Source organism: Eptatretus burgeri, chromosome 4 (genome assembly GCF_056783735.1).
Source record: "Eptatretus burgeri isolate ZD-2024b chromosome 4, Ebu_testis_v1, whole genome shotgun sequence".
Lineage (NCBI taxonomy): Eukaryota > Metazoa > Chordata > Myxini > Myxiniformes > Myxinidae > Eptatretus > Eptatretus burgeri.
In genome coordinates, this window is record NC_140964.1 from 109,061,815 (window position 1) to 109,087,910 (window position 26,096).

General features: G+C 44.6%; 1 protein-coding gene across 1 annotated transcript in view; it reads right to left on the reverse strand.

Moving 5' to 3' along the window:
* LOC147028875 (uncharacterized) overlaps positions 1-26,096 on the reverse strand; it is a 49,779-nt gene that overhangs the window by 11,738 nt on the left and 11,945 nt on the right. The window contains exons 3-5 of the mRNA XM_085879640.1: positions 15,594-15,827; positions 12,799-13,095; positions 12,051-12,148 (exon numbers count right to left, since the gene is read on the reverse strand). Coding sequence (XP_085735766.1) covers positions 12,051-12,148; positions 12,799-13,095; positions 15,594-15,827 — 629 coding nt within the window. The remainder of the gene's footprint in view (positions 1-12,050; positions 12,149-12,798; positions 13,096-15,593; positions 15,828-26,096) is intronic.

The window sequence follows — 26,096 nt, forward strand, 5'->3', positions numbered from 1 at the left end:
GGTTCACTAAAGCCATGTCACTAACCTGTCCTGGAGAGGCAGGGCTCACGGAAATTAGGGAAATTGGGATGGCTCCGCAAGTCACATTGGGTATCGTGGCATCCACCGATGAGCACAGTCTTTAGGAGGGGGTTGTACAAACGTTAATATAAAATTTTTGGTTAAGGTTTTGTCCATTATCGTCGGTTTTTGTGTGTTTTCCGACATTTTCTCCCCAACCCAAGAGTTACGAGCGAGGAACCAAGAGATTTGCAAATATTTGAATTTTGTGTTTCAGGGATGTACAACGTTAAGAAGAATAGGTAAGTTAGCTACGGCTCACTTCCAACAGCCCCTTCTAATTTATTTGATAAACTAATTAGGTGTAAGTCTGTAAGTGGTAAGGCCGGAATGGTGACGCTTGCATTGAACCTTGCAGGAGCTATTGTTCCAGGGAGGGGGCTGTGTTACGATTGTGGGGGTAGATGGAAAAATCGAATCTGGAATATGGAATTGTGTAGAGTTGCTCTGTCCGTGGATGTGTAGAAGGCATCTCGATGTGAGTAAGTGGGGAACCTGTGAGCTTAAGTGTTACGTGTCACCACATGAGGGGTGGTGTGGTGTTACTTAGCCTTGGGAGTAAGAATTGGTTCCTCAGTATGTGATTCCTCTCTGCGATTTTTTTTTCTATGGTTTTGTATTTCAAGATCAGCAATAAAGGTGAGGAACGCATCTCTGAAACCACAACAAATGGGCAGAAAGCTCCACCTTAAAATGTTGACAAGCGAAGTCACGTCCCCGAGGGGTGATTGATGGACATGAAATCAGAAGCTGGCAGAGCAGGAGAAGCCCCGCCTTCCCGGGTTTGGTGCATGCAGGCTATGCCCTGGAGACGGAGGAGATATATCGGCGTGATCAAAGTCAGAGGTTTCTTATTTTAAGAGGAAGAAGGAGTTGGCTTGTGCATTTTGTGAGAGCCATGGTCAGTAGGCTGGACGTTTTGAGAGGCATCAGAGTCAGTAGGCTTGTGCATTTTGTGGAGAGCCGTGATCAGAATGGAAGCAAGAGGCGAGAGCAGAGGTTGAGCGCACGCCGAGGAGGACAACATGGCCATTGAATTCGTGTTGAGGCGATTTGGCTCGCATGGTGAAGTAAGACACTGGCTTTTGCTCTTGGTCGGGTCGGTAAGGACGATCGGAACACAAGGAGCTGTTACATTGGGGCTTTGAGCCTTGATGTGGAGTGCCGCTTGCGGATTGCCTGGCGTGCGTTCGTCCCTCTACTAGAGAAGTGCCTCCATTCCAGTTCCACAAGGATCAGCTGTGGGCCAAGCTAAGTGCAGGAATAGTTAAAAAGGAAGGTTTTCTTTTCATTTTGTGTCCCCTTTGTCTGTATTTGAGTCTGTGGGGGAGGCGCTTCGACTGTAGGATTTTTTTACTTTATTATTATGGTCATTACCTTCTGAATTATTGTCCGTTGTAAATATTCAATTATTTTCATTAAATGTATTCCTTTGAAATAACTGTAGCCGTGTGCTGTCCTGGTGCAGCGCCCCTGTGCTGTGCTTCTTCCTCGGTGGATTGCCTCTCCGCCATTATGCCCCGTTAACGCGCACATTAATCTCCGAGTCTCGATTGTAGCCTTCAAGGGAGAAGCTATGCCAACCGTCCAGGTAGGGTTTAAACCCCCTGGACACGACACCACATTACAACTCATTGCAAATGCAATCAAGCGCATCAGAGAGCGGCGCAGACCAGGAGTGCGAATCTCTAAAACAAGCAAGAAACAAGAAATAGCACATGGGCGGCTTGGTCGTGGGCTACATTGTAGAACCATGGGCTTGGCCAATGAGCATTGCACGGTAACAGGAACGCCCCCATGAGGAGGCAGTGCTTACAAAGCCCAAGCTGCCCTCGAGGAGGTGCACCTGCAAAGCTCAAGCCGCACTCGAGGGGCGGGCCCAGAACCCATCTCCCCAGGAACTTTAACAGCCTGAGAATTCAACGATTTAGAGCTGGTACGCATCTAGGAGAAATCAAAGAGTCAAGGCCGAACAGGCGGGAGCGAGACTCTGCGAGAACGAATGCAGACAGGTGCTGCAGTGCAGAAAGCTGATAAGTCACAGTTTCCCAGGATGCGCCGGCCAACACAGTGACTCGCACTCTCTTTCTCTGGCTGTCCCTACTTCTAATTCGTTCACTTGGAATACACGAGAGTATTCAACAATTACACCTTCGACCCGTTTGAGGCTGGGTTACTTAATCAAATTCATCATTTCCTCTGTCACACCACAAACGTTCACCCACACTTCTCCCCACATGGTGCACCACATCGTTTACCCCCAATCCCCCTCTCCACTTTTTCACATTGAGATCAACGTAAGTCTGCAAGCTTATGTCAGTTGAGCGAGGGGTCACCAACAAGCCCTGCCTTCTTCTTTCTCTGTCTATCACCCTTCCTTATCTCACTTCCCAGAGTGTATGAGGCGCCTCCGTGTGTAGAAACGTGCTCAGATTACTGACAAAGTGGGCTGATGTGCCGAGTGGTAAGATTTTTCTCTTGTGAACTGTTTGCCTGAAAATGTCATTCTGCGGTTGGAAGATTGCAACTTACACGACATGTCCTTTTGATCTTTATAAACTTTCCAAACTGTCCAATCGTCTTTTCTCCATTGGATCGACTACAATGTGTTCTAGTGACAGGGAGTTCTGCCCCACCATTCCGTTACTGGTAAGTCATTAGCCAATGTCCCACTTACGGTATCGCTTGGCCATTTTGATTGACAGCAGTGGGGCATTGAGAGCACGGTTCCTCATCTGGGAGGTTTAATTAGCCAGAGGAGTAAAGCGGAGTTAGACGCTGGACCGAGCCTGAATTAAACATCTTAGATGGCATCCGTGGTGGGCTAGCAACCCATCGTACTGCACAGTTATCTGCGGCTCATCGGCTTCAGGGTAACTGGCTCAGAAGTTGGTCCGAGTACTTCCCTCATGACCACGCGACCCCCGAACCTGTAACAATCGAATTATTCTCTTTCTTCGTTAGTGGCATAGGGAAAAGTCCCACATGAAATAGTAAAAGTCTCACATGGTAAAGAAAAAATCCCACTTGGCTAAGAGAAAATGGAATCCATGACAACAATTTCACCCCATTATAATCAAATGGTGTAGTTTTTGTGATTTTATGATTGCCACACCTCAGGTATTTTTCAAGATATCACATTGAAACTTGCAAAGCTTACTTGTACGTGTGTGTAGTAAATGTGTGTAAAACGTGGTCAAAATTAGTCAAAGGTCAAGGTCAAGGTCAATGCCATCCAAAACATGTAAAACACCTATTAGGCGGAAATTAGAAACTATATCAATCAAATGTGTTTTGCTCGCACAACAATCCATCATGTAAAACACTTGAAAGGTCAAATTTTCCAAATTGCCATTTTGCTGTTTCCATGACAACTGTTGTTTATTTCGATTTCACAAGTATTGTGCTCTGCACAACGTATTTCTTGTTTGTTTGTTTGTTTGTTTGTTTGTATGTGAGCAGGATATCTCAGAGTTGTGGACGGATCTGGAAGAAATTTGGTGGACAGGTTGGGTGTATGAAAAGGACGAATTGGTTTGATCTTTGCAAAGATCCAGCTCTGCATCGAGATCCGAGAATTTTTAAAGTGATTCTTCACCATTGAGAGATGGGGCTAAACTAATATATAGCACGATATCTCAAAAAGTTGTGGTGGTCAGGTTGGGTGCGTCCATGACAAATTGATCCAATTTTGGTGAAGATCCGAATCCGGATCTGGATTCGAGAATTATTTAATTTTGAAAGTGATTCTTCACCGTTGAGAGATAGAGCCAAAAACGATTTATCGCATGATATCTCAAAAATGTATTGGGCCTGATGTGTTCTGGTGGATGAGGCATTGTGTGGCGGCAGAAGTATATGCTCTTCCGAGTACCATTATATTTCCTTTTGTTAAGGACCTGTCACACCTTGACGTTTGGCCAGCATATGGGAAGGTATCAAAATGTATGTGAAACGCTGGCGTACGCTGAACGATTGATGTTTTTTTTTTTCGACGATTGGACGTATTCATAACGAGTTGGACGTATGCATATAACGTATTAGTAACATACACAGAACGTTTCGATAACATAAAGAAAACTTACATCAACGAATGCTGAGCGTGTTGTCGGCGTTCACAACCTCTGCCCAACGATACTCTAACTTATACATAGCGCGCGGCAGCGTATCGCCGACGATCACGTGGCATAGCCTATTAAAAGGCTGCGGCTCGACGATTCAAATCATCACCGCACTAGACATCGAAGTGTCAAGCCGCTGTCACACCTTGACGTTTTAGCCAGCGTATGCCGACGTATGAAAAATTTGCCGAATACGCTGGCACACGTCGAATACATTATGGGTAAGTTTTGTATACGTTAAGAGCTCACTGAAGCACGCTGGCATACGTCGTAGTACGCCGAGTACGTCGACAAATTTTCAGCATGTTGAAAATTTTTAGACGTATGCCGGCGTATGACTCACACATTCCGCATACGCTGGCCATAAGTTGTAGGCACGTTATGCGATTGTTGACACACGTCGACACACGTTACTTGTAAGTTACTCCTAAGTCGAAACACTTCGAGATAATGTTTAGCGTCAGTGTTCCAGACTCCATGGGTTTTTTTTTCTTCGGTATGACGGTGATGTTGACACTTCGATTTCTAGTGCGGTTATGATTTAAATCGTTGAGCGGCATATTAATTATATTATATTATAACCGCACTAGAAATCGAAGTGTCAACATCACCGTCATGCCAAAGAAAGAAAAAAAACAAAAAAACATGGAGTCTGGAACACTGACGCTAAACATTACCTTGACGTGTTTCGACTTATGAGTTACTTACAAGTAACGTGTGTCGATGTGTGTCAACGATCACACAACGTGCCTACAACTTATGGCCAGAGTATGCGGAGCGTGTGAGTCATACGCTGGCATACGTCGAAAATTTTCAAGCATGTTAAAATTTGTCGATGAGCTCGGCGTACTACGACGTATGCCAGCATGCTCTTAACATATACAAAAGTTACCCATAACGTATTCGACGTGTGCCAGCATTTTAGACAAATTTTTCATACATCGGCATACGCTGGCAAATCGTCAAGGTGTGACAGGGCCCTTATGGTGTGTCCTGATCCGTTCTGTGTTGCAACTCTTCCACAAGCCTCGACTGTGCATTAAAAAAAAAATTAAGCTCACGGAAGAGCAGCATAGTAATGTGACTCGGGGAAGAAAGATCAGATCAGGTATGGGAGCATGTGCCAGAACAGCACGTCGCTGCATCCACTTCCGCCGGTCCTCCAGGGGCCTCCGTCTGGCCATCCCCCAGGCAGATGCCAGGCCCATCCCCATCTCCTTGAGATGATGGTCAACCTGCTGCAACCACGAGGCATGTGGTCGGCCCACTGGCCTCCTCCATTCATGAGACTCCCTCGCTGAGAGAATCTGGTGAGCAGGATCAGCATCAGGAAAACGAGCCACATGTCCATACAGCCGCAACTGACGCTCACGGACTATGCAGGTAACAAATCTCATCCGGGTCTCTCAGCAACCGCTCGTTGGACACAAAGTCCGACCAGCGATAGCCAAGGATTCTCCGAAGAGACCTGGTACCAAAAGAATTAAGTCTCCGTCTCAGATCCTTGGTCAGAGTCCAAGTCTTGCATAAATAGAGCAAGACTTGGAAGCACCAAGGACCTGAAGACTCGGACTTTCATCCTCCCGCACAGGTACCGGCAGCACCACACCCCATGATCCAGTGAATCCATGACTCCCCAGGCCCGACCCAGATGTCTATTGACCTCTGACTCGCAGCCAGCAGAGACATGAATATCACTGCCAAGGTAAGTGAATCTCTCCACGACCTCAACATCCTCACCACAAACAGACACAGACAGGACAGCAGCATCCAAGATGTCACCGAAAGCCTGGATCTTAGTTTTGACCTAAGAAACCCGTAATCCCAGCGGCTCCGACTCCTCATTCAGCACCTCGAGGGCCCCCAAAAGGATATCTAAAGTCTCCGAAAAGATGACTGCATCATCTGCAAAATCAAGGTCCGAGATCTTGACATTCCCAAACGATGCACCGCAGCTTGATCTCTCCGACATCCTCCCGAAAATCCAGTCCATACAAGTGCTGAAAGATGTGGGGGCCAGTACACACCTCTGACGAACTCCAGTAACAACTGGAAATAAGTCAGAGATGGTACCACCACACTTCACAGCACTCTCAGTACCAGAGTAGAGTTCAGACATCAGATCAATCAGTTTTGGTGGCACCCCACGAATACCAAGAATCCTCCAGAGGACATCCCGATTCACTGAATCGAACGCTTTACAGAGATCAACATAGGCTGCAAGCAGCCCCTGCCGAAACTCTCGTCTGCGTTCGGTGAGGACACGAAGAGCAAGGATTCGGTCAATGGTTGACCTCTTTGGTGTAAAGCCTGACTGCTCTGGACGCTGGTACTCAAGCAGATGGTGGCGAACCCTATCAAGAATTATCCGAGCAAAGACCGTGCCCGGCACTGAGAGCAGCGTCACCCCTCGGTAGTTGTTGCAGTCTTGGCGATCACCCTTCCCTTTCCAGAGAGGAACAACAAGGCCCCCCTTACAATCAGTTGGGATGATGCCTGTGTTCCAGGCAGAGCACAAACCTGCATGCAACGACACGAGTGCAGCACTTCCACCAGCTTTGAGAAGTTCAGCATGGATGCCACAGATCCCTGGAGCTTTGCCCCATTTCAACTGGTTCACCGCAGCCCGTGTTTCCACAAGCGAAGGTGGACCACAGTTGATTCGAGGTTCAGCAACAGGGATTGTAACACCCTTGACGTCCAACTCGACAGCTGGGGGATCAGCCTGGTACAACCGCTCAAAGTAACCGGCCCAGCGGCCTTCACTTCAGACTCCTCTGTCAAGAGCCTACCACTCTCTGCTCTAACTGCAGTGCTCCGAGGGATGGGCTTGGATGAATGCAATGCGCGAATTCCCCTGTAAGCGGGACGAGAATCACCTGTCCACAGGTGATACTCTACCCCCTCACAGATTCCTCGCACATAGGCCTCCTTGTCCACCCTCAGTGCACGTACAGTTTTACGCCTCAGCTCCCTGAACAGCTCAGCTCTGCCATTCAGCCTGGCCCTGCGACTCTGGTCAATGGTATCCAGTGTCCCTTGAGAGACAAAATTCTTCTTTGCCCTGCGGTGAGTTCCAAGACATCCACCGGCAACATCAAGGACGGTGGTCTTGGAAGGCGCTCCACAACTCTTTAGGACCCCCCAAAGCACCCAGACCCCCCAAGTGTCCACTCAGCCTGTTCGCAAACTCCTTAGCTACTCTCTCATCCCTGAGCTTGCCAACATCCAGCCTAGGCTGGGATGGTAACATTCTCCAGGATTTAAGGTGCAGCTTTAGAGTTGCTACAACAAGCCTGTGGTCAGTATTGAGGAACTGAGCACTCCGGTAGACCCTGCAGTTCTGGATCATCCTCCAATGACTGTCAATGAGGACATGGTCAATCTCCTTTGCCACACCGCCAGCGTTGGAATACCAAGTCCAGCGATGAGCTTGTGGGCGCTGAAACCATGAACCAGCCACCCTAAGTCCACGACTTCTTGCAAAGTCAAGGAACTTAGTGCTATTCTGGTTCATAGTTCCTGACCCATGGGGACCCACACACATCTCATAGCCATCCTTATCAGTTCCAGTCGATGCATTGAAATCCCCCAGACAAGAAGTGTATCTCATCTGGGGCACTGATCAACCACAGGCTCGAGCGAGGCATAGAATGCATCCTTAACGGTGAGATCACTCGCCTCAGTCGGAGCATAAACAGAGACCAGGGAAATGACACCTAAGGAGTGACGAATCCTTAATCTCATAATACGCTCGTTGACCGATGTTACCTCAATTATCATTGGGGTCAGCTTATTGGACACAGCTACAGCAACTCCTTGGGTATGGTAACCATCAGAGCGACCAGACCAATAGTAGGTGTAACCACCCACCATTATCTCGCCGCAATCCAGTCTCCAAACCTCAGAGAGAGCTGCAATCCCGATGTCCAAACGCTTGAGCTCAGATGATAACAGAGACAAGTGATCATCCTCTCTTAGGGATAGGACATTCCAGGCACCCACCCGAAGGGACCGCCTCAGGTTAACCCAAGGAGACCGCCGTCTGGTGGACGACACCTCAGCACCACTCCGACACACTCTCCCGCAATCTGACCCAGGGATGTTACCCCGTGGTTTCCCTCCTTTCATCAAAGATTGGGGGTCCCGAAGGCTTTGCCCCAATCCCATCATCCGGTGAGCTGCCCTGCGAAGGGAAGCTGCACAGGAGGTACTCCCACGGAGTGGGTTTTCAGATTTTTTTGTGTTTTTCGGAATGAAGGGTTTTACAGTGGCCAGAGTGCAAATCCTGCCACCAACCTCCTAATAAAAAGTAACCCAACTGCAGGAGGACGTCCACAGACACAGTTGGGCACTAGATATGGATGGCCGTTGGCTCACAAGGAGCTCCTCCGCCCTTTGACAGGTTTTGTTTTTAATCCTGCTGGGTGTCCATATCCACACACCCTCCTCACCAGAAAACCTGGTGGGGGAGACGGTTTAGTCGCCGACAACCCGACCATGGAACAGGTTAGTACAGGTTTACATGGTACCTGTAGCAAGTCACAGATCGAACCTGACCTGACCTGACAAGGAAGAAAAGTAATGTACAAACCAGTGGGACAAAGGGTGGATGGAATGAATCAATGATGAAAGAATAGAAGAGAAAAGTGAGGAGAGGATCATATCAACCTGGAAGTAAGAGCTTGTATTGGGGAGGGTTGCATAGACAAAGATCATGGTTGGATAAAATTGTTGGGTGGATCATGGTAGGTTGGATAAAAGATCATGGATTCGAATTTGGAATGATATTAGATGGTTGTGCACTGCCACCTTGAAGCCCTGGAGGGAAGAGTCTGATTGCGCTGCCTCATAAATATGGTTCCATAAACATGAGAAAACAGCAACAAAGGAGTGGACTTGTAAGTCTAGACTTTGGACGTTTAACCAGGAAAGAGTTACAGAAAGATCTTCGGCCTTCAGCCTTCCATAATGAGAGTTACAGAAGTTGGGAAAGGGGAGGGGTGGGGGGCTGACTTTTGAGACCAGCTTCGATGCATTGTCTGCCCAGGAAAGGTTATGAGTGATGGTGAGGCCCAGAAGCTCAAGAGATTGAACCTCTTCGAGTTGATTGTGGAAATATGTGGACTTACGAGATTATCTTTCTGAAAAGGCAGGATGAATGCGAGATTTTCCCGGAATTAATAACATTCAATTTCTCAGACCAACATCTATCTGATCATGTCCAGGTAACCAGAAAGGTAAACTAGCTGCTGTGTGATGTTGCCTATTTTCTGAGCACATGGTACCGTACGTATCCTTAGGTGAAGGACAGTCTGAAGAGAGTAAACAGAGGAGATGTGAGAGCATCACTGCAGGATTTGAGAACACAGACTGCCGCCATCTGGGCCCATTGCTGAGGTTGAGTGGAGGCTGCTCAGAACCTTTTCAACCTCATCAGGTGGAAAAAAATTGCTCCGGTGTCAAGGAAGCAGTGGGCATGAGGAGCTAAGATGGGGACAGAGAAGGATGGGTTGGCCACATGAGTTTTGCAGGCAAACACAGTTAAGTTTTTGCAGGCTGCCTTGTATCAAGCAGAGTCTGCCGTGAAGCCACATGAGTTGAGAGAGGAGAATTGAAGGGGAGCAGATGCCACAGATACACATCAGATGACACCAGAACTTAGAAATGAGACAAGAGATGATTAGTTCAGCATTAAGGCTCTCCAGATGTATCGTGGGTGACCCAAGGATAAAAACACTCCTCGTGAGCCTCGCAAAGTGACCAAAGGTTTCCCTCGGCCAGCTTTGAGTTTCCGTGATGAGAGCCTTCAGCCTTCCATGATTTTGAAGCGTAACATGGGCCCTTTTATGTGCAAATTCCGATAGACAATACAGCTAGCCCGATCTGTCCAGCCTCCGTGGAATCATAGTTAGAGAGTTCGCTCTGAGTCTGGTGGGTTGGTCATTTGATTCTGACCATGGCCGAGTCAGAGCAAAGACTTGAAATATGGGAAGTGCGGCTTCCTTGCTTGACACTGACTATTCAAAAGATAGGGCACAGACAAACGCCATAGGTTGGCATTCAAGACGAGGAGGAAATTTCTCTTTAATTTCCCCGTTCAGTTCAGAGAGTAAAGCAATGTCACGAAAGTGGCATTTCCAGTACACATCGTGTTCCAGGAAGTTACGTCACTTCCTTCAAGCTCAGTGGCTGTTTGTCTGAAGCCAAGGCTGGTGTTTTCTCATGTATTTGTCTGTGTGTACGTGAATTGGGTTGCAAATCCTCCATGAACCTCAGATGCTGTAAAAAAAATAATCTATCTACAAGTCTGGAGACGGCGATGGTTCACGAGCAATGTACACGGTTCGCCTTTTTTATTTTTTGACCTTCGAGGGGACACCACGGGCAAACTGGCGGGAATCGGGAAAAACGTAAATGATGAAAGTTGTAGTACTCGAAGAGCACTACTTGCATACCAACTTTCATTCGAAACAGTTGAAAACCCGAGGAGCTCGATGCCCAATTTATTGATTTTTTTTGACATTTTCTAAGTTCGTGATCTTGTGACCTTGACCTTGGGGAGAAAATGAAAAATCTAGCTCCGTGGGGCTATGCAGGTGCCATGGGACTAACCAAATACCGAAACCCCTGCCAGATTCGACAAACCGCCTCGGATAAGGTGTAACTTGAAACCGGCTGCTCCCTAAAAACATGTTTTTTGGGCGTGGCTCCACCCATAATGGGTGCATCACACCCATTCTCAGGAAAACACAACTAGATCATGATATAAACCGCCCACCAAAATTTTATCAAGATCGGATCAAAACCCACGGAGCTATGCTTGGGACAGACAGACAGACAGACAGACAGACAGACTCACACCCATAACGAATATAGTGGTCACTTACTGACTCGTGAACCAATAATTCCAGGTGTGTGTGTGTGTGTGTGTGTGTGTGTGTGTGTGTGTGTGTGTGTGTGTGTGTGTGTGTGTGTGTGTGTGTGTGTGTGTGTGTGTGTGTGTGTGTGTGTGTGTGTGTGTGTGTGTGTGTGTGTGTGTGTGTGTGTGTGTGTGTGTGTGTGTGTGACCGCTGTTTCTTGACAACCACTGGTCCGATCTAATTGAAACTTGCCAGGTATATTGCTGGGGCCCTGAGGATGTGCCTTTTCAAGGTTTGATATTAATCGGACATGTGGTTCCCAAGTTATGGCCATTTATTTACCAAACCAATGCCAGGACACGGTGCTGCGTAGGCTGGCTGGTGTGCCGCCGGCCGACGATGACGTGACTGGCCGTGCCGGTTATGATGGGGAAAGGCGCCTTTGTTACCGTGGCAAAGGAGAGGCAATGGTCAATGGCAGCGAATATCATGGCAAGCAAAGACAGTGAGGTAAACTTGATTTTAATTTTGATTTTAATTTACTCTGTGTGTGGAAGTATCACAGCAGTTGTTACTTCAACACAAGCGATAATTCGTGGAATGCATGTGAACATTCCGTACGGGCACACTCTACTTCCGGATAAAGACGACTTCGTGTATTCTAATAATTTCTCGATTTCTTATCCGCATTTTCGATAAACACAATGCCCCAATCCAGTCGTCGTTTACGAGAGTGAAGGAACGGCCTGTGTGGTTGTTTGAAAGTGTTTTTTTGGGGGGGGAGGGGTTGCACGTACGGCCACGCACTATAAATATTAAATTAGAGTATGAAACTCTCTCGAATGATAATTGAGATTCCTCAGTTTAACTGATTTCCTGTGATTTTCAGACTGTCTGCCATTTTGTCCACTCAGTTTAAAAACGAGAAAAACAATGCTTTAATCTCAAGTTCATTTTGATGAACACATGTGAGGGTCTACCCCTTGGTTTAAATGCACTTGATTACCTGAAAGATGGTTTTGACGTGAGCTATGATGATCATAAGTGCCATAACCCCAATGATGACGCAGCCAGCAATGATGGGCCGCCAGTCAGGAAGTGAACCTGGAGAGAGTTTTGAAGTCACGGACGAACAGAATGCATTGAATCAAGCACAATGTCACACAAGGTGTAATGTAAACTTATCTCATTAAATATAATATCAATCAATATAATATCTCATTAAATCTCAATAAATATCATATCTGTGCACACCCAAGCACTACCATGATCCCCATCTCATGTAGGTTGTTCTAATGATACAGATAATCATATAAGTAGCTGGCCAGGGTACCAGTATCTAATGGTCTACTCTTGTTGAAAGATACTCTATGATATTTAACTTCCAGCGATGGTATTTCCGATTTGATTTTCTCATCCACAGCATAGTCAGCTTCCTTTGCTGCCAGTTGCCAGAACAGCGGTTTTGAGTTGGTTCCGAACCCTTGAGGGATTAAAACCACACGAGACAGTTCACTGGTCCACTCTGCTCCCCCCACATTCTGAGATAACATTCAAGCATTGATCGGTTTAACATGTTGAGAATTTAGATTTAAAAAGAACTCAGTAATTTAAGATGGTTTCTGGAGGAAATCCTAGAAAAAATAGACAAAACAAAGTGATAAACACCTGTAATTTCTACCTTGATTTTGTTGATACAAGCACTCCTCAATTTGATCAGAATCATTCCAAGCACCTCCTGGTCCTTTACTTACCTATCATCACTATCCTGGTCTGTGCCTTGCAGGTATTACATGTTTGAGGGGCACGACAACAGTAATAACCCTTGTCTTCTCCCTCTGTACTCGAGAACATCAGCTTCAACATAGCTCCATCCCACGTCACACTCGAATGTCCGGCTTGCGGTTCATAGCGATTGTCACAGTTCTGGCCCCGGTACCATGCGGGGACCTGCATCGGATTAGCATCGATCGTGCAGGAGAGGGTAAAGGCGGAGAGCAGCGGCACCTGTATCTCGCTTGTGGATGGCTTTATCTCCACTTTGGGGTCATCTGAAATTTAAAGGCATGGGTTGGGCAGGTAAAAGAGGGCTGATGATGACCATAATTATATTGCTGCTTCCAAAATCGGTGACTAATTATTTTATCAATAATGTGCTTGCAGGCTTTTTAAAATAATTTTACATTTTCTCTTTCAAAAAAGTATACCATAAACCATAATGCAGGATGTTTCAAAAATCCAGAATCGTTGGATGCCTTTGCGGTGGACAGGACGTCGTGGACCGATAGAATGGCCCCCACGTCGGCCACATTTAATGCCACTTAACTTTTTTTTTCTTTGGGCACACCTGGAATCAGTTTTTTTTTTTTTTTAAACCAGGAGACTACATATGATTGAAGATCTAAAGAATGAAATTAGAATTGAATGTTCTAAAATCGATGTCAATGTTAAAGGAGAACCGAAACGCAATTTTGTTTTTTTTTTTCTGAAAATCATTGAGAATCATTATTTAAGGTCGAGTTTGAAGGAGAAAAAAAAATTGAATTTTTTTTTTCCAATCACAAAGTGTCGAAAAAAGCAATAAAGTGTCAATTTTCGATTTCACCAGTGACTTCAAATCTTGAAGCCGTATTGATCCGAATTGCGGCGAACAGAGAAAAACAGTGCATGTTGAGCTCGGATTCCGAAACTGATTCCACCGTCATTAGCAATACTGAAGGGTCTCAGTATGTTAAAACTGATCAGTGGGATTTTGAAGAAACCATTGGTGACAAAATTAGTGATGGAAACGCTTTCGGGGGGGTTATGGATCCTTTTCGTTTCGAGCCTTGTGCGAATGATTCAGGGGAAGAAGGTGGAAGTGTTCGTGAAGATGAAAACGCCGGTTGTGTGTTCATTACAGATTGGTAAGTTTTGTTTTTACTATCCAATTGACGGTTTATAAGGGATTTTGTATCATTTGAAAAAAATCAGTTATATTACTCGAGCAGAAATACCCCCATGATTGCCCAAAAGCCTACACTGCCCAGGCACACTCGGACACGACGGACAAAATGGGCAATGGATGCTTTGTCCCACCATTGATATGTGCATGCAGGCTTACCAGGTGTCTTGTATGTTATGGGATCATCCCATTTCATACTTTCCCAGGACACCATTTTTGTCTGTGGTCACGTCGTATTTGTGCTGTGTCATGCTGTGTTTGTGCTGTGTTTGCACTATGGTGCTGTGTCATGCCATGTTTGTGCCATGTTCGTTCTGTGGTGCCGTGTTGATGCTGTGTTGTGCCATGTCGAGGTACTGCCCCAGTGGAGGGGGGAGTGGTGCGAGGCGGGAGAGGGGGGGTGTGGGGCGGTTGTGGGTATTGTGGGGTGAGGGTTGATGTGGAATTGTGGGGGGATGGTGGAGGGGGTTGTGGGATGGTGGTAGCTATTGTGGGGGTTATGGTTGATGGGGGTTGTGAGGGGGGGAGTGGTGCTGTGTGTGGGTGGTGAAGGGGGTTGGGACCCTGAAAGTTATAGCGTCCAAGGTCATGTCCTCTCGGAGGAGTAGATGATACATACATACATACATACATACATACATACATACATACATACATACATACATACTGTACATACTTTCTCTCCACTATAAATAGATGGTGGTTCATTTGACTTGCAAAATTTTGTGTTGATAATCGATAATTACCCTCGCCAAAGGAGAGGGTATTGTGTTTGGGTCCGTTTGTTTGTCTGTCTGTTACTTGGTGAAAAAATATGAAAAATATCTTTACCAAGTATGTTGGTCTGTCGCGTTTGTCTGGCTGTTTGTCTGTCTGTTTATTTGTGTGTTTGTCACACGATTTTTGGCCACTGTTTTAAAGCAATCGTTTTGAAATATATTGAGTGTATAGGTGACCAGCAAAGGATGGCAATACTAAATTTTGGTGAAGATCCGAATCCAGTTCCAGATCTGAGAATTTTTTTTTAAGTAATTCTTCACCATTCAGATACATGGCCAAAAACGATGTGTAGCACAATATCTCAAAAGGTTATGGATCAATTCATACAAAACTTGGTGGACAGCTTGGGAGTGCCACTAGGAAGAATTGATTCGATTTTAGTGAAGATCCAAATCTACATCTGGATGCAATAATTATTTAATTTTTAACTGATTCTTCACCATTGAGAGACGGGGCTAAAAATAACATTGCATGATATCTCAAAGAGTTGAGGACGAATTCAGATGAAAGTTGGTGGACAGGTTGGGTGTGTGACCACGAGAAATTGATTCGATTTTGGTGAAGACCCGAATCTGGATCTGGATACGAGAATTTTATTAATTTTTTTTAAGTGATTCTTCACCATTGAGAGACGTGGCCAAAAATGATATATAACATGATATTTCAAATATGTATTGGACCCGATATGTTCTCGTGGATCAGGCATTGCGTGGCAGAGGTATGCGCTCAACCAAGTGCCCCTCTAGTTATTAATGCGGTGGGTAGGCCATAAATAACTGGGAGTTCATGTTTTTGAAGGACAGTTGAGGGTGTGGAAGATCTCACAGGTAACGTTCAGCGTAACCACGGTGCTCTGCAATCCATTGTCTTTGCTGCACTGATATTTCACTCCATTATCTTGTGGTTGAAGCAACAAACAGAGCTCGTTTGTTGAGGCCCAAAGCTTGGCGTCATTCCGTAACCACAAGGTCCTTGTATTGGATGTTTCACCGATGCACGTGAGACTTAGTTGTGAGTTCACGGTGGAGTTTCCTTGCACTCGGATGAATGGAGTGGTTTCTGTAGGGAGACATGATGATCAAAAAAAAAGTTATTTTTCTGCTCCCATTGTGTAGGTATGCAGACACATATTGCAAGTGGTCCTTGAATTCTATTTGTGAATGTCTATCAGTCTTCCTGTTATATCGTGATTTGAACATCTCCATAAAAAAATCTCTATTCTAAATTTATGCTTGTTCTCATACTTGGTCAGCTGGCTGAATGTATATCCATGTTTCCTCCGTAATCTCTTGTGAAATTTTCAACTGCCAAAGTTACATATTTTGACGTTCATGCAATATACTCATCAGTTTTGCATAATCTCTCCAACAGTTCCACAGAGAAACCCATTGATGTTGTTGTGTCTTTTTTGCATACAGTTAGTTCAGTGATAAGCATTAGGTTCCAGACTTGGTTTCGTTGCATAAGATTGACAAACAGACAAATGAACTCATAATCAAAGAAAAGAGATAAGATTTGGAAACAAAGTAGTTGTTACAAGCGACATGGGTGGTCGCAACATAATTGCATACTAGTCATCCAGTTTTTGACGGATCGGGCTGAAAATGTTTGACAGAGAGGTTGATTATGGTACGCATAAAGCCTGGAAGCCGATTTTTGATTTTCGAAAAAATAATTTTTTGGGGATTTTTCAAAAATTTCAAAGTCCCGTTGCTAGGCAACGGTGGTGTCCATAGCAACGGTGCTCAAAAGCATAGAACTAGATCCTGGTATAAACCTACCGGTCAAGTTTCATTAAAATTGGTTGACTCTTCTGGCCTCCAGAGCTGTCCATTACATACAAACAAACACACAAGCCGGTAGGGGACGTGGGTGGTCGCGACATAATTGCATACTCGTCATACAGTTTTTGACGGATCAGGCTGAAAATTTTTTGACAAAGAGGTTGATTATGGTGCGCATAAAATCCTGGAAGCCAATTTTTGATTTTCGAAAAAATAATTTTTTTGAGATTTTTCAAAAATTTCAAAGTCCCGTTGCTAGGCAACGGTGCTGTCCATAGCAACGGTGCTCAAAAGCATAGAACTAGATCCTGGTATGAACCTACCTGTCAAGTTTCATTAAAATCGGTTGACTCTTCTGGCCTCCGGAACTGTCCATTACATACATACAAACATACATACAGACAGATGGAAAAAGTGAAAATAAGGGTAGTCTAGCGACCACCCAACAAGGGTACTCCAGCGACCACCCAACAAGGGTACTCCAGCGACCACCCAACAAGGGTACTCTAGCGACCACCCAACAAGGGTACTCCAGCGACCACCCAACAAGGGTACTCCAGCGACCACCCAACAAGGGTACTCTAGCGACCACCCAACAAGGGTACTCTAGCGACCTCCTAACAAGGGTACTCCAGCGACCACCCAACAAGGGTACTCCAGCGACCACCCAACAAGGGTACTCTAGCGACCACCCAACAAGGGTACTCTAGCGACCTCCTAACAAGGGTACTCCAGCGACCACCCAACAAGGGTACTCCAGCGACCACCCAACAAGGGTACTCTAGCGACCACCCACCAAGGGTACTCTAGCGACCACCCAACAAGGGTACTCTAGCGACCACCCAACAAGGGTACTCCAGCGACCACCCAACAAGGGTACTCTAGCGACCACTCAACAAGGGTACTCCAGCGACCACCCAACAAACATACAGACAGATGGAAAAACTGAGAATAAGGGTAGTCTCGCGACCACCCAATTAATGCCGTCCAGTGCATTTGTTTGCTGTAGAATACTTAATGCCCGTTGTTTGTTACCTCCTTAAGCTGGGTTAAAAATGTGGAATGAAGTGCCACCATGGCTCAAAGTAAATGCCTCAATTTATTTTTCACAATCTATTTCGAGGAAAAGGTTGATGGATTTTTTTTTGGGGGGGGGGAGGTTTGTACACATTGTCGAGACTCGTATAAGAGCTATCACTCAGAATATATAACAAAGGGAGGAGGAGTCAAAAGGGGGTGAGAAAGGGAAGCACAAAACAGTGGGGAGCAGAGACATTGGGAGATCTGTGGAAGGGAGAGGGATGGGGCAGGGTACATGGAGTAAAGAAGATGGACACCACAGGGACTTTCAGGAAGGAAAGCAGGGAATTTGAAGGAGGTGGGTGTGAGGTGGATTGAGAGGGGTAGAAAAGATCAAGGTTTATCTTTACCAGTGGTCTTGGGTGGTGAGGGTAGTGGGGGAGCAAGTTATCTATGTGAATGTGTGTCGTGTAGCGCCACCTCCAGGTGTGGGAGGATGTTACATGACTCCACTATTTACAGTACAGTATTCCTGTCCCCATAATTTCCTGAACAATGTAGTGTGAGAAAAAAAAATCCTCAGCTTGAAATAGAATTTAGTTTCTATTTTAAGCTGAGGAACATTTTCAGTGATTCTGTGTCATACCATTTGCTTCACGACCTCTTTTAAGAATTGTCACTGAACCCAAGATAACCTTCTTACCTTCGCCACCAAAGGTGGATGGATGGTATGTTTTCACTTCTGTCCGTGTGTCCGTGTGTCCGTGTGTCTGTCTGTCTGTCTGTCTGTGAACAGGATATCTCAAAAAGTTATGGACGGATTCGGATGAAACTTGGTGGACAGGTTGGGTGTGTGACAAGGACGAATCAATTCCATCATTGAATTTATTCCATGGTGAAGACCCGTATCCATATCCAGGGCCGGTTCTACCATAAGGCCAACTCGGCAGCCGCCTGGTGCGCAGACCTCAGGAGGGGCGCATCACTGACCTTTTAAGGGTCACAGTTGTATGCAAATTATTGTTTTAAGAAAACACATAATAAAAGGAAAATATAATATTTCATTGTTAATAATAGTTTATAAGTTCATTGTTAGTTCATAACCAGTTTATTGTTTTCAACACTCACAATACTGTTTCTTTCTTTATCTGTCTATTCTTCTTTTTTTTTATCTATTCTATTGTTTCAATACTGTTTTTTTCTTCATGTAGTACTGTTTACTTTTTTTTTATTTCTTTTTTCCAGTGAGCTATGGCTGATAAAAACGACCTTCTGGAGCCCAGTACCGCAAACTAAAAATCGAAGTTGGCAATTTTTTTTTTGGGGGGGGGGGATGCAAGTAGCTGGACTAGGGCGCAAAATAGTCTGGCGCCAGCCCTGTCCGTGTCCAGATGCTGGAATTTTAAAAATGGTTCTTCACAATTGAGTGACAGGGCTAAAACTGATATATGGCACAACATTTCAAAAGGTTATGGGCGGATTCAGACGAAACTTGTTGGATATGTTTGGTATGTGACAAGGATAAATTGATTCGATTTTGGTGTAGATCTGGATCCGGGTACGAGAATTTTTCAAGTGATTCTTCACCGTTGAGAGAAGGGCCAAAAACTATGTATAGCATGTTATCTCTAAAACTTGTGGACCACTTGTGACAAAACGACGTGGAAGAGTTGGTTGGTTGACAAGAACAAGCCAATTCGATTTTGGTTAAGGTTCGGAATCAAATCCGACCTATTCAGCCTGGCGGAGGTATGTGCTCAACCTGGTGCCGTTCTGTTTTGACAAGTGTCACTCCACGAGTGAGTTTTCATTTGCTTATTACTTGTAAAAATCGAAGATTTTTCAAGTATATTTGTTGGTTTTGTGCATTGTTCTATCTGTCTGTCTATCTGGGTGTACGTATGTCTGTCTGTCTGTTTGTTTGTTTTGTCAATCACCTACAGGTCACAATTTCAAACCGATCTTCATGAAACTTCACCACATGGTGTAGAGATTGTGATAAATAAGAAGCCAATTGTTTTTGAGGTCAAAAGGTCAACAAATTTTCGAATTTTTTTAACCCTCAATTTTCATCCAATTGACTAGAAATTTGAACAGGCTTTGCATATCAGGTCACAGAATTCAACCACCAATTATTTTTTGAGGTCAACATACAGTAGAATCTGGATAATCAGCATATGCACCTATGTTTTAGATTTAGTGGAGCACATATGCACTTATTACCCTCATCAAAGGAGAGGGTACTGCATTTGGGTCCGTTTGTTTGTTTGTCTGTTTGTCTGTCTGTTTGTGTTTATCTGCACAGAATTTTCGTGTTTTTCTCCGCAACCGTTTGTCGGATTGAGACGAAATTTTTAACATTGGTGCGACTACTCATGTTGAATGTTGAAATAACTATGACATCAGAGGTCATGTGGTGTGGCAGCCATGTTGGCAAAACGGAAAAACTTTGGACCACTGTATCTCTGAAAGCGCACCAAGGAAAAAAAAATTGAAACTTGGCACATAGCAAGTACTCCTCATGGGGAATGAGTGTGATTTTTTTTATGACATCATAGGTGCCTTCATTGTGACGTCATAATTACATCTGTATAACGCTACATCCTAGCAGTATGAAAATCTTTGAGGGTCATCTAGGGATAAAATGGTCCACAAAAAAAAATTTGATGATGCCATCGGTCATGTGATTGGGCAGCCATATTGGTTTTTTTCAAAAAAAAAACCTTCAAAAATCTTCTCTGAAATGGCTGAACAGATTGAGGTGAAATTTTACACGTATGCCCACCTATGCCTGAGGAACAAAAGGTTCACACATATTACATCTTAGATCACATGGTTTGGCAGTCATGTTGGATTTACCCACAAACATTAAAAAAAATCTTCTTCTCCAGAATGGCTGGACAGATCGAGGGGAAAATTCACACAAATGTTTCCAAGGCATGGGTGTGTAAGATTGGTTAGGAATAATTGATGTCACATGGTTTGACAGCCATATTGGATTTAAGGAAAATATTAAATAATGTTTTCTCAGGAACCGCTTAATCAATCAATCTGAAAATTCAGAATTATGATCTTGTCCTGATGCGGAATACATGTTTTAAATTTCAACTTGATCGGATACATGGTCTGTCAGTCAGAGTTATTTAATTTTGAGTCTGGGTTTTTCTTTTCTTTTGAATAAGGCTCACTTACCTTTGCCTGGATGGGTTTGAGGGAAGAGGAGTAGCAGCTGAAATACGAATCCAATTCAGGTTCCTCCTGATGACTTCATCTTTACTTTTTGCTTGCTCAGGTTCCTTCTGATTCCTCCAATGCAGGACTGTACCTATTTGGTCTTCCATTTTATTTGAATTGAATTTAACTTAATCCCATTCTAAATTCAAGTGAATAATAATAATAATAATAATAATAATAATACTAATAATAATAATTTTTTAAAAACATCATGGGTCAGGGTCAGGTGTCCAATTAAAACGGGTTTCCATCAAAGCGGATGCCTTGGTACCCGGTCATCACTGCCAGCAGTTATAAAGTGGCAGTTCTAATTATGTATCATTAATTATGTAACACACCAGAACACAAATGCCACACAAAATACACCACACAAAACAAGTCCTGGCGAGGGTCTGCAATCTCTGATTGCTCTTTCTCTTGTTTTCCATATGCGCTTATATTCAAAAAGCATACCATATGCGCTTATTTTCCACATGTGCTTGCATGTATTCAAAAAGCCATGACATGTGCTTATAATGGTAAATGTTCTTCAGATTGGCTGTATAGATGTCAATTTTCACATCATTGCAATTTTAATTGCCTGTACCTCGGAAACAAATACTAAATACATGTTCAGTCCTCGAGCACGTATCTGTTTAAACTTTGCAACAAATTCGTTTTCCATGTCTGGGTTGAAGGGCCGTCTTCCGCTCCTTTTCTTCTTCGAACCTTTCTCATTCTGAACAATTATTTCCTCGTTCTTCACCATTCACATCAAATTCCTCATGTTAAGTCCAAATTTATCACATGTCTGTTACTGGTTCTTACAAGAGTTGGAAGACACGATTATCAAATTATCTTTTCATGGGTGTTTGATCGACTCTTCACTGCCGTGTCCATTTTGATCGCGATGAACAACATTGTTTGACGACCCTTTATCATAAGGTGTTGTAAAAACACCCTTTTACAATGTGCGTCCTGGATGAACAATGTTGTTTGAATGTACAACTCTTGAAAGTACCAATGCCAAACGTGAAAGAAATTCGGACTTAAAGCTTATGTCCCAATGCTAATAATACATGAAATACTATCGTGTTTGAGTTGATAATATTTTCACTTTTCAAAGCTTACAATGACATTTTTGTGTGCGCTTATTTTTAATGGAGAAATCAAATAGGGAGGCCCATGTTGGCTTATTTTTCATATTTGCTTATATTCAAGCATATGCTTATTATCCAGATTCCACTGTCAGCCAAAAGGTCAACATAGACCGAATTTCTAAAATTGTCAATTTTCATCCAATTGACTTGTAATTGAAAGAGCAGTTGCAGATTTAGTCACTGAATTCAACCACCTATTATTTTTTTGGTCAACATGGACCAAAGGTCGACAACTTAGGTGAGATTTCTAAAATCCTCAATTTTCATCCCATTGACTTGAACATTTGCGCATGCTGAAGAGGATTTGCATATCAGGTCTCTGAATTCAATGAATAAGTATTTTTGAGGTCAACATAGGCCAAAAAGTCGACATGGCCAAAAACTCAACAAAGGCCGAATTTCTAAAATTGTTAATTTTCGTCCGATTTACTCGAAATTTGAAGATGATTTGCGTATTTGTTTATTGAATTCAACTACCAATTATTTTTTAAGGTCAAATTTATTTTATGGATTTTGTAACTATCGTGCTATGCATGCATCTCTCTGATTTGTTTGTCTGTTTGTTTTTGTGCAGGATATCTCAAAAAGTTGTGGACGGATTCAAATGAAACTTGGTGGATGGGTTTGGTTGGATGGATGGGCAAGAACGACATTGAGAGATAGGGCCAAAAATGATATACACAAGCATTTCAAGGCCATTTTCCCCGCTAAAGCAGGGGTTAGCCTTGCGAGCCCCATGACAATCTTCTCCACTTTACCCTATTTTCTGCATCTCCCCTTCTTAATCACCTTGCCCACATTTCCTCTTCCACCACCTTTAGCCAAGTTTTTCTCGGTCTTCCCCGTCCTCTACTTCCGACTACACTCATTTCCAACACTCCTCTCACCCAGTCACTTTCATCCTTCCTCAACACATGACCCAACCATCTCAAACTGTTTCTCTTCACAACCTCCATCACAGACTCTATTCCCATCATCATTTGTCATCATTTGTCTTCCTCTTTCAACGATACTCCACACATCCACCGAACCATTCGCATTTCCACCCTTTCCAGCCTTTGTTACTGCTCCATGTTCTGTACCCATGTCTCACTCCCATAAATCATCGTACTCCTCACACATGAAGCATACACCTTTCCCTTCAGCTTCAACGACACTCCCCTCTTTGTCAGCACGCCACTCAGTTCCCGAAACTTCTTCCATGCACATCTCACTCCAGCAACCGTCGAAGAGTCTGATCCACCTTCTCCATTCAGCATGTCTCCGAGATAGCAAAATGTTTTCACCCCTTCCAGCTTCACACCATCTCCAAGATCCAACTCAACAATTCCTTCATCTGCAGCTCCATCCATGCACACCTTACACTTGAATGTAGCTGCCACACTGGTTAATGACCCTCTCACCCCACTACATTTTCAATGAACCCATTCAGCACACATTGTACACTGAATGGAGTTCAATCTGACACCCTTCCTGCACACAGCACACGGCCACTTCCCAGTCCTTTCCACCTCACCACATGCTTTACCACTTGCCATCACCTTCGTCTTTCCGATATTCACCTTCAAACCTTTTGCCTCCATACATTCCTTCCACTTGTTCATCTTCTCCTTCAGTCCATCCATACTCTCTGCAATCAACACCAGCTCATCTGCGTACAGCAGCTCCCACGGTAAACCCTCCTTTACCCTCCGAGCCAGCACCTCCATCACAACCACAAATAGAAGTGGACTTAGTACCGACCTCTGGTGCACTCCCACCTTCACCTCAAACTCACCACTGTTCCCGTCCTTCGTCCTTACAGCTGTGCGTGCTCTCTTGTACATGGCCATCACTACTCTGATCAACCATTCCTCCACTCCTAACTTCCTCAATGCCCATGTCATAACTTCACGTGGAACCCTATCAAATGCTTTCTCCAGATCAACAAACCCAAAAAACAACTTCTTCCTCTTCTCCATGTACTTCTCCTGCAACTGCCTTACAATAAAAATTGCATCTGTCGTTCCTCTTCCTGGCATAAATCCAAACTGCATTTCGTCAATCTTTACCTTCTTCCTTATCCTCTTCTCCAACACCCTTTCCAATACCTTCATTCCATGCTCCAATAACTATTGCTCTATAGGAGCCACAGTCCAGAGGGTCACCTTTCTCCTTGTACAGAGGGACGAGGGTACTCAGTTCCTAATCCACTGGAATGCAGCCTTCTTTCACCACCAGATTACAGATCTCTGTCAATCTCTTCACACCTCAACTTCCTGCTGCCTTCAACATCTCTCCCACTCCCGTCTTCAACTCCCGTGGGTCCTCCTGCTTTTCTACTCTTCATTGCTCTTATTGCTTCCTCAACTTCCTTCTCAGTTATCTTCTCTGCTGGTCCTAAAACTGGGTGACTCTCGCTGTTGCTATCCCATTCATTTTCCACATTCAACAACCTTTCCATATATCTCTTCCATCTTCCTTTAATTCCATCTGAGTCCACAACGATTTGTCCCACTTCATCCTTCAAGCAACCCACCCCCGTCACATCAAACAAACCTCTCTCCCCCTCTCTCTCTCTCTCTCTCTGCTTTGTAATCCTGAATACCGCTCTCTTACCCGCTTCCGAATCCAAGTGTTCTCCGAACATTTTCCTATGGGCCTCCTGCGCCTTTGCAACCTCTTTCTTTGCAGCCTTCTTGGCTTCCTTATAACTTTCATGTGCTGCCTCTTCTTCCACCGTACCCTTCGCCTTTTGCCATTCCTTGAACTTCTTCCTCTTCTCTTCATTCGTCTTTCCAACTTCATCATCCCACCACCATGTTTCCGAGTGCCTCGGTGGTCCTTTTGTCCATCCACATACCTCACCAACGGCTCCCAATAGACTATCTTTCATTGACATCCAACCACTTTCAAGCTCAACCACATCATCCTCAACCACATCATCCTCAACCATACTCAGCCTCTCTCTTAATGCTTCCTTCACTGTCGCCTCTTTCAACCTCCACACCTTCATCCTCGGTTGGTACTTCACCCGCTGAATTCTCCTCGCACCTTTCACCCTTATATCGCAGACAACCAGGTGGTGCTGTGAAACAGTCTCCTCCCCTGGGAGCACCTTTGTGTCTCGGAGGTTTCCCCTATCTCGCCGACGCACCATCACGTAGTCAATGGTTGTCGTCGACCCACCTGACGTGTATGCAATAAGCTTTTTATCCGCTTTCTGGAATCGAGTATTACAAATCAACTAATCAGCTCCATCAGCAAACTCCAAGATCCTTTCACCTTCTCCATTTCTCACACCATATCCATAACCCCCATGGACTCCCTCAAAACCATCTGGACTCCTTCCCACATGTCCATTCAAGTGTCCGCCTACCACAACAATTTCATCATCTTTCACATTCTCCATCAACTTCTCCATTGCACACCAGAACATGTTCTTCTCTTCATCGCTTCGACCGACCTGTGGGGCATATCCCGAGATGACGTTCACCAAGAGATTTCCGATCACGATTCTCACCATCATCAACCTTTCACTCACTCTAGTCACACTCACTACACTGTCTACAAACTCCTCAGAAAACATGACACCAACACCATGCACGCCTTCCGGGCACCCTTGCCACATAAACTTATACTTCTGCCCTGCCTACCCTTCACCATTCTCACACCACTTCCTTTCCATCCTGTCCCCTGCACACAACATATGTCCACTCTTCTTCTGACCAATGTTTCAACCACTTCGCCAGATCTCCCTGTCATTGTCCTGACATTCCATGTCCCAAACCTCAGAAACTGATCTCCACGTGGGGCATCAGATGATTGGTCATCATAAATGGAAAAATTTCCTCCCTTGCTTCGATCAGGTTCCCCACCTTGAGTTTTAACGAGAGGGGGTGAGGACCCCCACGGGGTACTTCGGGCTGTACCCTGCCCATCAATTGTACTCATCGTGGTTTCCTTTTGAGGCGATGTTTTTATGGCCGGATGCCCTTCCTGACGCCAACCCTTTTAGTCGCCTCTTACGACACGCAGGGATACGGTGTACCTATTCTAACCGGGGCACACACCGGGGGCCAAAAATGATATGTAGCATGATATCTCAAATGGTTGAGGACGAATTTGGACGAAACTTGGACAGGTTAAGTGTGTAACAAGGAATAATAATT